Raw genomic sequence first — 16,949 nt, forward strand, 5'->3', positions numbered from 1 at the left:
CTGCTAAAGCAAGTGACATACCTTGTTTCCAGTAGTTAGTGACAAAGGAAACCAATAAATATTTGTTAACATGGGATGGTTTATGTTCTGTGTTTTACATCTACATAGAAGTATAACTTGGGTTGGTGTCTGTGCAACTGAGATACTATATTTTGGATACAGCCAATAGTCAGTAATATCCAAGATTTGGGTACACTTCAACAAGAGAAGAGCGAGTTAGACAAGAACTTGTAACATTTTGTGAAATGCAGTCTGGGCTTTTAGCCCACCTCTGCCCCAGTGGGTGCATTTATTTATATTCCACATGGCTACAAAAATGATGGAATTGAAGATTTTTGTGATGAAAGGAAGATTTCTTGTCCCCTAATTTATGTTAGCATTGCTCAATTATTCACTGAAGTACAGAAATGAAATATGAAACAAATGAGAGTAATGGAATTTGGCCAAGCTGTGTGTGATATGTTGAGCAATCAACATCCTTCTGGTACCTGCATTCAAACATTTCAGTATAAATTAACATCATTAATCTTGTTCCTGTATAGGTTTAAATCCATAGGTTTTTACTGTCTCCTAGACAACCACTCTACCTTAAAATACTTTCTAGAAATTGAAAAACATAGCTATAGCATACAAAGTTGAGATGAAAATGAGGGGAAATGATGGCTTGGAAAAGAGTGACATTTTGTGTTTAGGTGGTTCCTGTAGCACCTGCTTCATGTATGTCATTGAACAAGGCTGTTAGGGCAAGATCAAAACAAAATAGACTTTGGTAGAATGTAGTTCCACATTATGACCCAAAAGAAGATTGCTCATTGGTCTCTGGGAGGTGCCTGTGCTCTACGTGGGAATCACTTCACAAAGATAAGATAGAGAGTTGGGGTTGTTCAGCCTGGAGAAGAGAAGGCTCTGGGGAGACCTTATTGTGACCTTTCAATATATAAAGGGGGCTTATAGGAAAGACGGAGACAAACTTTTTAGTGGGGCACAATAAGACAGGGGGTAATGATTTTAAACTAAAAGTGTATAAGGAGGAAACTTTTTACATTGAGGGTGGTGAGGCACTGGAACAGGTTGCCTAAGAGGTGGTAGATGCCCCATCCCTGGAAACATTCAAGGTCAGGTTGGACAGGGCTCTGAGCAACCTGATGTAGTTGAAGATGTCCCTGCTCATTGCAGGGGGTTTGGACTAGATGACCTTAAAAGGGCCCTTCCAATCCAAACCATTCTATGATTCTAAGATTATACGATTCTCCAAGCAAAAAAAAAAGTTTTGCTTCTGAGAATGACCATAATTGCTGTTATTCTAACATGACTGAGTGAATCACCTCTAGTTTACATCCAACACCGAGGTTAAGAAAAATAGGTGCTCCTCCACCTAAGGCCCCAATGGGGCAGGTGGTTTGAGATCACACCTAATAGATGCCGGTAAGACTGAGCTACTCAAAAATGTGGAGTGCCCTCCTACTTTCTCTTAGTTTATATCCAGAAGAAAGCCATAATGGTTAGCCCTTTCAGCTGGGACATAGCATAATGTCTACTGGTAATGTTGCTATTTGATTAAGTAGCTAGAAAGCTAACACAGAAAACAGCTAATAGCTGGGGAAGACACAGCAGTTTGCCTGGCTAGAGGTGGACTCCGTGGACAACTAGATGTTTTGATCCATAATAACAAATTTCTTAAGACAGCCAGACTTTCATCAGCAGATCTCTGTTTTCAGAGTTAAGCCTGTATTGTGTTCCACAGTTTTACAGATGAGGAAACTGAGTCACAGAGCATTTAATTGACTTAATTTTAATTGCAGACTTGGAAACAACCAAGAACTACAAATTTGCTATTCATCACAGTATATCTTTGGTCATGAAGCATCGCGTATTTCCAAATAATTCAGTGCTCTTTGTTTGGATATTGGTTGTTTCATCAGTAACTTTTCAAATTAATGATTTGATGTGCTTTGATTTCTAGCTGATTTTTTACTATGGAACTGGAGACAGCTGGTGTCCGCAGCACTACTACGATGAGATCAAAATGGATTTTCCAGATGGAGACATTCGACTTTGTGAGAAAGGGCTCCGCCATGCCTTTGTGCTAGATGCCAGCAAGGAGATGGCTGCTATGATTACAGACTGGTTACGGGATGATCTGACCAAATTATAAACATGGATTCAGTGTTTAACAAGAAATGATGTAATTATTTTGTGAACGTGTAATTTTTTTGTGAGAGAGTCTGTCCTATTTTTTTCTGTTTATTATAGATTATGGCTTGTTTTCTACTGAGATGTTTTAGAGAAAGTTAAAGAGAGACTGGCTGGTCCAAAGTATAGTTTTATTGATTCAGTGGTGATGTACCTTCATCCTGCGTCTTCAGGATTCTGCAGGACTTGGCAAAGGGTGGAATATTTATTGTCTTCTCGTGCTCTAGACAACACTGATACTAGATTCACTGGCTACAAGTGTACCTGAGTTACTACCACCTCACTCACCTGCTGGAGGTGATGCCAGGGATGGGTTTGGGGCAGCCCAGCTGGCCTGCTTTAGACAGAAATACCAGGCTACTCTGTACGGCTTAAAATTCCCCTGTGGATGGATCCTGGCAATGGATCCTGGTATGCTGTGAAAGACCTGGCCCTCTCCACATGTCTCATCCGCCCATGTAACCCTGGTGCACGACAGCCAGAAGAGCCCAAGGCTCCAGGACAACCCTGACGTTGTCTCCTCCAGATCAGACGGATTTGGTGGGATGAATTCAGGATGAGCACAAGGGAGATGTGTAGATGAGGTGTGCAGTTTCTCCAAGTCTCAGAAGGCGTTTAGGGCACTGCCAGGACTCCACAGAGTATTAAAAATACCATAAGGTAACTGTGGCTGCTCAGCAAGGGAATACATACGGAGCTCTTATCTGGAACATGGCCAAATGTTTCGTTTTTCCATTGACTGTGGAGAAGGTAAAGGATGCTGGTCAAAAGTGCCACTATTAAAAAGTTAAAATGGATTGCAGAATCCATATATAGCTACTTATAGGTGGCCTAGCTCTCCTAATGAAGTCCATGAGAACAGTGCTTCCTCAGCAACTTTAAAGAATTAACCCAGTTGTGATACATGCCTAAATTTCCGTTCTTTGCTCGAAGGAATGAAGTATGAAATTTTCTGCCAAGCCACAAATTAGGCAAGTCCACCATGAGAAAATGGCTCTTACTCTGCCATGGTCACACCCATGAAATCTCATGAAATGTTACTATCGAGAACCAGATCCTTGCTATAGCACATTGCTGACAAGTACACTGTTCCTCACATGTGTTCATCCCTCTCCTTTACAGAGAGGAAGAGGGGGAAAAAAAAAAAAACACCAGAAAAAAGAAACATCCTACCAGTTGTGATAACACAAGAAGTTACAGGCCATATCTAAAATGTAAATAATGTGAGTAAGGGGAACAGAGCCAAGTGTAATCAGGAAAAGCTTTCTAGCCATGAACCTGTGAAATGGTCTCCCTGTGGAGTTCATAGAGACGTTTCTAAATAAACAAAACACTACACAATGTAGTCAGGAGAAGTCCTGCCCTCACAAACAGATGAATTTAGATGATGCATTGGGTATCTAACTGACATCATTTATTAAAAGTTTTAATGTGGTACTAGTGAGAATGGTACTGGAGAACATTCTCTGTGGTGCAGAAAGAACTAATAATTCCTTACTTTTCTTGCACGATTGTGTACACACCTTCCACTTCTCTCTAAATCCACCTTTAAATTGTTCACTGATACTTAGAGCAATTTGTAATAGAATTCAATTTCTGGATATTTTGGACTAGTTTTCAGACCTGCAGCCAGCCAGTGGATTTAAGTGACCTTCTTTGCATTAGGAACTGGTTTAGCTTTTGAGACTAGCCAGTGGATTTTCAGATTACACTGCCGCATAATGAAACAGAAACTGATGCTTGAGGCGGAAATGTTGAGACTACAGTTGCAGCAGCATGGAGAGGAGTCAGGTACGTTCAAGGTGAAGGGACCGGGACTGTGCAACTAACTGATTCTGTTTATTGGAGAGTCATGGGACTTTCCTTCTTTCTAGAGGGGCGTATTCATCATGATCAAAACACTTCCTGTGCTCACTTTAGGAATCCATAGTTGTGTGTGTCCGTGTGTGTTTAAGCAGCCCCCAGACCCTGGCATGCGTTGCTGCTGGATGGCCTTATGCTACATGAACCTCTTGGCCTAGGTGCTCCCTGTGGCAGGGTGAGGGCGGGGGTGTTCACATACGTGGAGATATATATATATGTGTACACGTAGATGTTTACATATGCACATGTTTGTATGTTAGCAACATAAAAAATACAGTTCACTTGGTTGTTTTGGTTTACACGTTGATCTGGTTGAACGAAACTTTTGTTCTTCACAGTGTATGGAATCAGGTCATTGAGCAAGGAATCAGTTTGTAAAAGTTCAGCTGTTGTAGTGGGTCTCCTGAGGACAGAAAAAATCTTGCATTAACCAAAGATGACGAGCAACTATTAAAGCCTGGAAACTGAAGCACCTATGAGAAGCAGTTGTTTACAGTGCATTATTCATATACTTTGTATGAGGAATTAATTTAGCAATACTTGTACTTGACTTGTGTATTCCTTTTATACAAATGTTAATCTGTTGTAACAAATCCTACTGACTGCATTAAGACCTAAACTGAGATTAGATCTGGTCAGCAAAGACCAAATCTACTGCAGGAGAATGCCTTACGATTTTCTTAAATGAATTTTCTCTAAGATTATCGAAACCATAGTGATTTAATTGCTACCTTCCACCTAGAAGCTGTTACCGTAAGGCTAAGATCTGAAAATTTGCTACTCTACTCATTGAAAAAAAGCACAGGTCTAGTTTTCACAGTTGTATTTCCTAAGAGGAGCAGATCTCGCACAATGAGAATCCAGCTCCTCTGAAGCCCCTGGTGTTCACCGTGACCCCAGGTAAAGTGTGTCAAAAGTACTTATGGTCCAGATGTGCCAATTTACCATGAAAACACAGTGTGGTGTTGCCTATTTTAGACTATTTTAGAATTTTTGGAAAACCTGTTGCAAATGAATTGACTGTATGCAGTAGCACCTAATCTCTGTCATTCACATTTGTGCTTAATTCTCACCACACGAGTAATCCTGCTAGCTTCAATGACTTTGACTCATGTTCAAGTGTTTTGCTAGATCGATACCTTTTATGAAAAAGTACACAGCTCCAATAACAAAAATAAAGACATTTATGGTAAAATGTAACTCGATTCTTTATTTTGATAACTTGTTCAGTCTTACTTCACCTTCTTCATTACTTCCTGCATACAAAATTTACAAAAATACTTGCCAAACCCCAAATTTCAGATGCAATGTAGACATCTGCTCAGTGGGTGGTAGGCACCTGACTCACTTAAGCATTTTTATGAGCCACTCCGAAGTAAGCGGTATTTCCTCTTTCTCCCTCCAGCTCCATGTTTGCTGCTTTGAATGAGCTGTAGAATGTGTGGATCAGTGAGGTCTGTCCCTTCAGGAAGTTTGATGAGTCCTTGCCCAGTGTTTATGGGGAAGAATTGGGAAGGAGTTGGACTCCAAGCTAAACACCGGTTTCTTGACGCACAGGAGACAGGTTGCATACATGAGCCACAATACATGTCTCTTCTCTGCAATCTAGGTCATTTACACATTTATTTTACAGAAAATGGGTTTATACGTGCATCTGCTCCTCCTCCCTTTCTTCAGTCTAGCTAATTGCCAGGAAAGACTTTAAACAAGATGTTCAATGTTATCATTAGTAAATTCACTCAAACTGTTACGGGGTTTGGATAAACTTACTAGACCCAAGAGACTTGTTTTACTCTGTATCACAGGTCACACTCAGACTCCAAACTACAATAAGTTTCTGAGGCTCTTCACTTGCAGGCAAATGTTCTTTTTCCTGGCACATTTACAGAATAAGAATCCAGAGAGCATTTGTGAGATACTATTAAAACAGCAGATATTTCTGGAACAGCTGGTGGGGTTTGAGTACAAGCAGCAGATACAGCAGTAACAGTACAAGGCAGCTGCCAGAAGCGATCGTTGCTCTCGGTAGCATCATGCAGAAGTTATGAAACAGGCTAACACGCATGCTCAGAAGGGACAGGCAGGGAGAGATTTAATTAAAGACTGTTTTCAAGCACTTAAGCTGACAGCAAATGGACTAGGTTTTTCCATTCCACCTATTGCAGCCCCGTGCTTGCAGGAAAGGAGTTGTGTTGTGGGAAGTAGTTTGCAACGGCTAATAAAATGCAGAATGTTATTTAACACATCTGACTCACTCTGTATCTGACTGCAGGTTTGCCAGTCAGACACTCGAAGGAGATTTTTAGCCATCCTATTTGAAGCAATTCATGGTGAAGGAGGCAGGGGAGGGTACCCCCCATTTTCCCAGTTTATGAACATCTTCCACAAACCAGCCTTAAAGCCCCCCCAAGCTCTAAAACACACTGTGCTTCATATATTAAGAGAAATCCTCGTGTATGAAGTGGCTTGGAATTGGGAAAAACAGGTTTTCACAGTGTCAGGATTCAGCTACTCCTTCTTCCTAACAGGCCTCCTTAAAGTTCGATAAGGTTCCACCTGTTCCAATCCAACTTGTTAGAAACAGGAATACCATTTACAGAATATAAATGTTCTGAAGTGTTAACATCATCTGCTATCATCATGCAGAGGGTACTGCAACTCATCTGTGTTTATGGGGAAGGAACCTGTATTTTCACTCACACAAAAACCCCTAGGATTTTAAGCATCCAGAGTGAAATGGAGTGTGTAAGTCCAACTACAGCCCCAGTCCAACCTCAGTAAAGTCAATAGGATTGGACACAGGCTTAGGGAGACCCAAGTGATCGATTGAGAGGTGGCACGATATGAACAAAGAGCTTCAGTACAAAACTATTGCCTGCAAGACGGGAGTTTTCCTTTCTCCTCGTATCCCCAAAATAGGACAGTCCAACATAGCAGGATTCCTGTGGAATTAGCGCTTTGTGATAATGAGCATTTGGGCTTTCATAGTAATGAAAACATGCCTGCCCAGTATCAGTTACTGAAAATAAATTCTCATACTAGAATACTTTGGGACTGCAGTTTTGCCTCACAGCAAACACGTCCCAGTGATCTCCCTAAGCATCTTCTGGATTAGTCTGCATTACAGAAAACTACATGAGAGGCTTCAGGTAAGTCTTGAGCAGATGACAGAGCCTGCTCCCAAACCTACTGAAGTTAATGTATACATTAAAACTAACCTCACTGGACTTTGGATTAGGTGCTAAGAGTAAAACTGGTACTCCAAGCAAAATAGACCTGGCTCACCTAACTTGCCCCCAATTTATAAAGCACTGCTCCCAAAATAGATGTCAAAATTCCCTATCTGGTCTAACTTAGATATCTAAATGCAGGGGTATCAGATCTCCCTCTGGAGGTCCTGGCAGGCACCAACTGAATTTCTACTACATAAAGGACTCAGGCATTTGCTTTAGGGTGAAGTCAGTAGGTGTCCGAGTCAGACTATGTCCTGTTTTAGCAATGCTCTGCATTTTCTTCCATTGCATCAATGTGTGACCTGGGGCATCTCACCTGTCTTTGCTGTGCCTCTGATTTCTCTGAAATCTAAACTGACCGTGAGAATGCTTGGTTTTCTGAGTATATATGAGGATTAACTATTTTATGTTGTAAATCACATGAGTAGTCTGAAGTGCTATGTTAGTAAGGACTAAAAACCTATCTCCACCAAACACAAACATACCACTCCCACTGATTTCAGTGAAGACATGACGGGATTCCGATGAATAACCATTTGCTCTCACCCTTCAATGTTTTGTTGAAAATAACTTGAGATAATACTTTCCTGTAAAAGTGCCCACAGAGTAGGCAGGGGCATGGTGGCAAGCGCCATCCTGCCTCCCTCCACGTGCCTAGCCAGGGAACTTGTGCCAAAAGACCCTCTCAGCCAATGTGACTGTAAATGAGCATGTGGGGATGCAGGATACTGCCCAAAAGGTGGCTTGTGCTTGGTATGTCACTCCATGTGCCACTGGGAATAGAAATCACCATGCCTCACTCCAGCTGAGCCGTTTGTTTGTGTGGGTGTGCTCAAGATGAAGGGACAGCCTAGAAAATACCAGTCCTGTAAGAACTCCTTTTTAAGTCCTTCAGGCAAACCTCCTTTGTCAGTTCTCCATGGATTTCTCCTACGTCTTGAAATCTGAAGTTGCTCTGCTGTGACTGAAACACATACCTGATGCCTTGAAGACTTCTGGGCTTCTAAACGCGCCCCACTCCACACCTACACGTTCACAGTATTGTATGTGGTAGGGACAGAGGCAGTCTTAACCCTATTACCCTCACTCGCTGTCTCCAAGGCATGTTGGCGATGTCCTTTGCAGGAATACATGCTAAAGCAACTCATTCTCCATGAAACTTCTGATTTTGCAACTCTAATGTCCTAGTGAAAGCAGATGAAAAAAAGTTCTATGGCTTTTTACAGCCCCTCCCAGAACGTGCATCACATTAACCTAATGTGATGGATTAAGCTGATCTTACAGATTCCTTGCTTTCTGGATGTGCCATAACTTTTAAAGTTCACCTACTAGAAATGCAAAAGGATTTCATGTCCCAGGGTGCTTTATTCAGCTATTTAAAAAAAAAAAAAAAAAAAAAAAAACCCAAACAAACAAAAAAAAACCTTCAAAAGAGGGAAGAATGGAAGACTAAATCCCAATATTCAATTAAAAGTATTCTTTGGGGAAAATTTTGCTGCAGTAGTAATAGCCTAATCTCTCGAGTAGTAGGTGATATGTCACATATACCAGTGGTACCTAACAGGAATGAAACTACTAGACCTGATTTGAGGTAAAAGAACGCACTGCTTCGTTTTTCTAGGGGGGGTTTTTTTTTTTGGTATCCTAAATATTGAAATTCCTAATTTCTTCCTCATTTCCAAAGGGGATGTTTTCACCAGACCTAACCAGATTGGGTTCCTCCCTCACCCCTCCAGAAGAGCATTGCTTTGGGGTCCCTCTGCGGGGACCACAGGGAGCTGGGCACCTGCAGGGGCAGAGCCCCGTGCTCAAGTTAAACTCGTCCGGCCAGCTTTGTGCGATCACAAGTATGATGTGAGCAGGGGATAATCTCCCAGCTCTCATATTTACCCTCTCAATACAATGACTCTGACCCTCTAATACTTTCTATTCAAGCCAATGGAGAGAATCCTGTTTGGCTGGCTGGGGCTGGGTGACTACTAGTCAAGGCAGGTGAACAGTATTCAGAAACACAGGGAAGAAAAGGATGTATATTTTGTTGATGAATCCATCACAAACACTCACTGTTCTTTTTTTTTCCTTGGAAAATACCTGAGGTGGCCAAGGAAGGCAGTGTAAAATGAACCTCTTTTTCATTCTTGGTTTCATTCTTAGGTAGCCCAGGAATTAAAGGTGACTTATGAAAGTTGCTGTGAAATGAGCCATCTGGTTTCAGGACACAGACACAAGTCTTCAAAAGAAAAAAATCTCACAGAGATCTATTTATCAATAAAATATTTAATAAACTTATCTGTACAAAATATTAAAAAGGTTATTGAAGAGTATACAAGAATACTTATTTAACAAATATATACTGCTATATAATATATTCAAGAAAATATAGATTGCTGTTTACAGTTCATTTACAATCCCATATGTACAATCTATTTAAACTTTAGAATACATACAAACAATGCATTTACACCATCACTTACAGAGCTATCTTCTTCAGAGATACTTCACACACTCAGACCTGAAAAGGCTGAACAAATAAATGGATAGTTTAGAGGCACACACAGGGATATGAGTATTGCTTCAAAAATTATAACTACTAGAGATACGGCTATTGGAAATGCGAGTCCTTTTTCATTTTTTGATATTTTCCTTTCTAATCAAAGAAAGGAACATATAAATAAACCCATGACTGACCAGCAGAGAGGCTTGTTTTGTCAAAGGAGCTGCAGGTAGTGTTGACTTCTGAACAAGGGCACGCGGTGATGGGATACGTAGTGATTTAGCAAACTGGATCAACAAGCAGGGCTGACGTTGCTCCTGCCTGCATCTAAAGCGAGCAGCACCAAAAGTGGAGCAGGTCTTCCCCGCGCCAACATACGTTCAGGTCTTGTGAGTGGCTTCTCCATCAGCTTTTCCAGCAAAGAGCACAAGACAGAGCTGGTGGTGACTCTAGGTGGGCAAGGCTGGAGCTAACCCCCTGAACCACTGGTCAGGCTGTAAGAACTTGACTTGCAAAGGCACTGCACAAATGTGGCTACTACCAAAATACATGGGAGCACTGGATGCTCAGCACTTCAGAAACTCTTCTTCCCCTCCTGCTCCCCCTCCTCTGTCTTCATCAAGGCAGGATGAAGGCGGGGAATGAAATGCCTTGGGGAACGCCACCATCTTCCCAAAGACCAGGACCAAAGCCAGAGCCACAGCTCCCAGGGAGGCCGGGTTTGACCCAGAGTCTCAGTCTCGTCTTTCTTCTGCTGGCAGAGACCTGGGTGGCACCAGCATAGGTTGATGCTCTGGCAACTTGGAGGGAAAGGGACACCCAAACACTCCCACCTCCCATCAGAAAGCACTTGAGCATGTGACCCATCATGAGTGGGTCCTCTCCTCCCACCAGCCTCAACCCAGCCAGACCCGTTCCCTCACCGTCCCCTGCTCGAGGGCACAGACTGCCCCAGCCTCCTGCCGCTGAGGCTCAGCCTGTCCGTCCTCGCTCTCCTCCCACCCACCAAACACCACAGCAAGGCTCCACGCTCCCTATCCTGAAAACCCAAAGTATGAGCACAAGTACCAGAGCAGAAAAATGAGCTCACAAAACGTACAAATGAACTCATAAGTGGTGATGACAGAAAAACGAAGAGCAAAACCTGCTGAAAAAACACTGAAAAATGGCTGGGGATTTTTTTCAGCCATTTCTGGGAATGGATCAAGCTTCGGTTTAAAATTTTTCAATACCGATCCACATGAAAATGCTCTGCTGCCCAACGCTTCCTACCCAAGTCCACTCAGCCAAAAGTTAAACATGGTGCGTCAGTCAGCCTGCCGGTGTGCTCCTTCCCACCACCACGGAAATCAGGATCCTCTCCAACACAGTAAATTCAGGGGGGCTGCTCAAATACCAGTGCCAGTAAAAGGAAAAAGCAGCCAGGTAGGCTATGCGTGCCTGGAGGTGTAATGCTGCAAAACATCCTTCATGATGTAGGGTGGGGTCCTTGGTCAGCAGGTTATACTAGCAGGACTGCCAACTTTTGGTCATTTTTCGAAGGTCCAGAACACTTGCCAATAGGGCATAACTGATTTTCAGAGACATCTTTGCACCTCTATGTACCTTGCAACATGCTGTACTAGGAATAAAGAGCCTGAATGCAGCTGGTTTTTCCATGGAAGACATAAACCAACTGATGACAAAATTCAAAGTGTCACAAAGACCAGCCTGGTGGAACATCTCACTCTTTTACCAGCCATTAATTCAAAGACAGCAAGGGCAGAAAAACTCTCCCCCCACCACGTGAGGTCACAGGCTCCTGACGATCAGCAACACCCCATCCATGGGACAGTAACTCCTCTCCCCAACATATTTTCACAGAGGACACAGCGCCAGTGGTGAACAAGCTGCCGCATTCTGCTCCTGCTACCCACCATTCCCGTCCAGACCCTACGCAGCCCTAAAGGGATCCCCAACACCGGGGAAGCTGCTCTGACACCAGTGGGACACGTGTGGTCTCTCCATCTGCTGGTCCTGGCGAGTTAAGAGAAGAACCATGCTGCTCTCAAACAGCAGAGCTCAGTTTTGCCCACGTGGGTTTTCCTGCCCACTCACCTCCCCAGAGGGTGACGTGAAGAGTGAAAAATTCACACTGCAACTCTGGTTTCACCCAGGAGATGGGACACAGCAAGCAATTTGGTGGAACTCCCCAACCAAGGTCTATGTGATAGCCCTTCGGCCTGATCATCTTTCAAATCCAGTGGCACAGCCACTGTGCAGTACCCAGACTCTCATTGCCGTTGTCCCACGCAGGTTTTTTATTCCCTGACACGTGGCTGTGCTGCCCCGATGCAGACAAAGGAGAAGACACTCGTATTTCAGGACTTGCTACATGCTCAGCAGGAAACCATGACATTTCCCGCCAGGTTTACTGCAACGTGAGTACGAGCTGGTCGCTGGATTGGTATTTATGACGTATCTGCCACATCAACATATGCCATGGGGTTTTTGATGCGAATAACTGTAGATGCCATGATCACAGACAAGCACATCAAGCCGAAGCTCACGCCAAAACTCCTGTTAAATCTGGACAGCAAAGCCAAAAGGATCCCATCAGCACCCCAAGGTGCTCCGCTCCGTTTGCCCAGCTGTAACCTCGTGGGACCCGCATCCCCAGGGCGTCCCAAGTGATGCCCCGGCCTCCCTCATCTCTTCCCTGCAAGAGGCAGCGCTGCAAACAGCGGTGCATGTGTCTGCTGTTACATGGGGCCAGCACAGGTGACTTCCCTAAACACACACTTTCGGGTTTGTGGGATAAGGGCTTAAAACTGCCAACAGTAAAAGGAGCTGCTTGTTTTGCCACGAGACTGTGACGGATAAATCGCTACAGACCCACCCAATTTTCTCCAGTAGCGAGAGCTGTGTAATCAAGACGTGAGTTAAAATCCATATGGTGCAAACAGACGCAGAAGTCGCTGGCACTCAGACCTGAGCAGAAGGCTCAAGGCTTGGGGTTTGCTTTTAATCGGAAGCGGTGCCTTTCCCGTCTTTTTCCTTACAGGTACACCAAGCATCAGCAAACAGCCAAAGAGGACATGGCTCCGTCTGCCAGGGCTGACCAGAAGTAAGGCCGCTGGGATCAACGCAGCTATGCCAGGGTGAAGCTGCTGCGAGCCTGAAGCAATCCCTTTTCCATATGAACATCCTTCTCCCTGCCAGAGGATTCTCATTTCCCTTCTACCATTGGATTTGAAATACAATGTAAAAAAAAAAAGAAAAAAAAGGGGGTGGGGGAGATGTTAGACAATTGCCTTATTTTGAAAGAAATTAAAAAAAAAATTACTGCTTTTAGAAAATGAAAAAGGATAAAATCTGTGTTTCCTGGGAATTATTTCTAGGCCAGAAGCACCCCTGGTCATCAAGCAGTTAAACTGGGCATAAAGCAATTTTTTGCTTCTGACTGTCCCTGCTATGGGATTCCACCGGACAGGGGGTTCAGGACACAGCGCAGACAGTGGCTTAAGCACAAGCTTTAGTTTTACAGGGCTCAAGGAGCCCCAAGCCAAGGCACACACACCAGTCCTGTCCCGACCGGGCGTGCTTGCCTGAATCGCAGCCCCAGTGCTTCCAAGTCAAACGGGATCACTCTGCAAGATCCCTGCTCCTGCGCAATTACGTTCCCATGTATCGGGGAGGGAGCCAGTGAAGTGCAGATACACAGTCCTTTTCAAATGCTTAATATTTGTAGCTTCACTGTAATTATATCCTGCAGATAAAAATGGTGCTGAAGGTCAAACAAAGCCTCCATGAGAATATACTCTGCATGGAAACTGTTTTTTCTAACTGGAAAGGTTGTATAAATACTGCAATTGAGAACCTATAATTATCCATTAAAATCACTCCGAGTCTACTGAATTCACATTTGTCCGTGTTCAACCTCTAGTTTCCTATTTATAATGTTTACATGTGCCAAAAAATCAGCTCAGGCAAGAGGCAACTGATCAGAGAGACATTTTTCCTGGACCATTTCTATGGTGTTAGAGCATGATGCTCTGCGGAGGACCAGCTCCGGTGCTGGGGTGCTGGGCTGAGCTGTGCTAGTGCCGTCCTGCCGCCGACGCCCTGCTTACCTGCCTCCAAAGGCAGGGTTTACTGCTCCGTGCCCTTTGCAGACACATCCCCACGTTGCTCCCCAGCACGGCAGGGCTGCAGCATCTCAGCCGCAGGAACCTCTCAGCCCAGGAGAGGTTTTTGCATCCCTCTGGGGGCTCAGCACATCCGTCTGCAACGGCTCTGACGACTGCATCCGAGCCTAATCCCACTGCTTGCGTACAACCTCTGAATCCGCATGGGGACGGAGAGGCAGCCCCTGCTGCCTGCACACGGGGATGCGAGTCCACCCTCATAAGGGAGGACTGGTGGCTTGGAAATACTCTCTGGGAATACTCCTCTGGGAGCAGCGAGCAGTGTGACCACGGAGTGCTGTGGCCGATACGCTTACCCAGGGTGGCAGTGGCACAGCTACACACCGAGAGCCCCAGCCCCGCTCCCGTCCAGCCTTGCTCTGCTAATACGCATCTCCCTGGAGCAGCCCCAGGCAGGGAGCTGCCCTCCCCGTCTCCTTAGGCAAGGGGAAAGAGGGTACGACACCATCCTTCAGCCTCCTGTTGTCCTCCAGAGGTTTTTTGCCCAGGAAAGGAGCAGATGCTCTCTTAAAAGAGTGGCTGGCATGGTGGTGTCACCGTGACCGTGAAGGCAAAGGACCGCACCACCACTGGGCTCGCTCCGGGGGGCAGAAGCTTGCTCCCCCACCAAACGTGCCTGTTCAGGAAGAGGCACCTGCAGCCTGGAGAGCTGGGACTGGTTCCCGCACAGGCAAACCCATGGATGGCATCGCTGCCAGCAGCAGCCTCTGCGCTCTCCCCAAATTCTCCCCTTTCTCCTTTATCGTAGCAATCCAGGCTACAAAACTGCAGTCACTGAGCCACAGCTTTTCTCACCAGCACCCCAGCAGCGAGGTTGGGGTAAAGCATCGTGAGACCCAACCCGTCACCATGCTCTCCATCGGCCACCTCCAAACCTGAGGTGGGTGACACCTGCCTGTCTGTCTGTCTGTTCCCTGCAGCTGTGGCTGAACCACAGGAACCAGGGGTTACTGGCATCGACACCTGCTCGGACGTGGTCCCACAGGGGCAGGTCTCAAGCCACCCGTTTGGCCGAGGTTCATAAGAGCCACCAGCCAGCGGGGGCTGCCAGGAGCTATATGTATATCTTGCCTGGATTTGAATTGCCCACGAAGCTCCACTGCAAATATTTGGAGGAAGGGGAGGGGGTAAAAAGAAATGAAAACATTAAAAAAATTGTCTCAGCAGTGAGAAAAACTATCAAGGAACCAACAGCGATTGAAAAATCAGGTACTTTGAAAGCTTGGTAACTTTATAAATGATGCAGTGTTTCCAGAGCAAGCTGCTCCGCGCTGCTCGTGCCAACCTCCTTCCCCTAACCGCCTGTGCTAAAGCCAAAGGTCAGAGGAAAGCCAGGAGCCCTCCTGCCGACCCCTCCAGCTGCACCTCAGCCCCCTAAATGCTGACAGTGAGAAAACCCACTGGCATGGACCTGACTCTTCCTCTGCCCCACTAACCTCCATCTCTGAACATCCCCCTGGGTACAGGTGCATCACACTTAATATATTTTAACATTCATGCTGAGGTAGGGAGCTGGATTTTCCTCTCGGATATGCGGATGTAAAGCCAGAGTTGCTGTGTGGGTGTCAAGGGGGTTACACGAGACTTACGGGTACCACGCTCGCTCCCCTGAGTTGCCACCGGCCAGAGGCTGAGCATGCAGAGCAGACCTCAGGGGGTGAGGATGGAAGGAGGCTGGGGGCGTTTAGCCCAGCGGATATATCACTATTATGGATGTGCCTGGTTTACTCCCTGCTGATGCGCTATTTTCCTGTGGGGAGGGGGCTGTTGGAGCCTCACTGAGGCTTTCCTGACCTTTGAAATCATTTGGATCTCGGTAGAGTGCTTTGAGGTGACTCCCTCTCTGTCCTGGCTTGGCTCAGCCCTCCCTAGCAGAACACCCCTGTGATGGAGAACAACTGGCTTTATATAGAAAAAAGATCCCACATTTTCCAGCAGGGATTTATCTCCCCCAAAAGCAAATCACTGTCGCTAATGAGCACAGACGTTTACACGCCAACACATTGACCACCAGTAAAAAACAAACCATCAGAAGCAAAATCTCTGGTCTAAGCCAATCCAGCCATGACGCCAAAGTTCGGTACCAAAAGCCACCGAGGTGCAGCAGAAATGCTTCCCGGCATCCAAAACATGCCTTGGCATGGATGCAAGCCTTCTCTGATTTAAAGGCATAATTTATACTCGGCTCCTGAGTTACTAAAATCCTGTAGCACTTTCAGGATGGGTCAAAGCACCTCGCTTTGTGTAGGGGTCTCCGAGGGTGGTGTTCAGCCGTTTGCATGGGAAACGTCTGTTCCCGGCGGATCTGGGCTCCCTTAATGGAGCGGGGAGAGGCAGGTGATCCAGGGAGTGATGGACCTCGCTGGGAAATCAGTACCAAAGGCAGGCAGGGCGGAGCTAAACTCTTCTATAGAGATTATTTGGAAAAAGAAGAACCCGAGTGAAATGTCTCCTCCCTGGGGAGCTCAGGACCTTTGCTTCTCTCCAGACACACCAAGGATGGCTGTGCAACTCGTGGGCCTGATGCCAGGTGCCCAGTGTGCCTCGGAAAAGGGATTTTGTGCAGGAAAGGGAGAAGACCCGCCAGCCAGTACCTCCTGCAGGTCATCGGCAATAGGGCCAGCGCTTCGGACCACATGGAGCCAGGGCATCCCCAGGGCAGCCCCAGCTAACACCTTCCAGGGCTGTTCCCATCTCTGTTGAGAGCACCAACTCGATTTCAGCCCTGACTCTCGCTTCAGCCTCCAGTTACAGGGACCTTCTTTCCTGTCCCCAACAGCAGACTCACAAATCTCTCCCCAGTGCAAACAGGCCTGGACCCGATTATTTCAACCCCCCGTGACCACAGGTTCTCCACACCTCACCTTCCCCCAGGATCCCATTTTTCCCACCACAAACCCAGGGCATCGATTTGAAGGTAGCGAGAGAAACTACTTAAAGAAAAGAACGTTCCCACCTCCCCTTCGCGCCATCGCTGCA

The 16,949-nt window shown here is 45.7% G+C and overlaps 1 protein-coding gene across 2 annotated transcripts in view; it reads left to right on the plus strand.

Annotated features, from left to right (window-relative positions):
* The window catches only part of LDAH (lipid droplet associated hydrolase), a 130,091-nt gene extending 124,835 nt beyond the window's left edge, over positions 1 to 5,256 (plus strand). For both annotated transcript variants that reach the window (XM_075750521.1, XM_075750520.1), the window contains one exon: positions 1,964 to 5,256. In XM_075750521.1, the coding sequence (XP_075606636.1) occupies positions 1,964 to 2,155 (192 nt within the window). In that variant the 3' untranslated portion in view covers positions 2,156 to 5,256. The remainder of the gene's footprint in view (positions 1 to 1,963) is intronic.
* The last annotated feature ends 11,693 nt before the right edge of the window (positions 5,257 to 16,949 follow it).

The sequence above is a fragment of the Balearica regulorum genome, chromosome 3 (assembly GCF_011004875.1).
Source record: "Balearica regulorum gibbericeps isolate bBalReg1 chromosome 3, bBalReg1.pri, whole genome shotgun sequence".
Lineage (NCBI taxonomy): Eukaryota > Metazoa > Chordata > Aves > Gruiformes > Gruidae > Balearica > Balearica regulorum.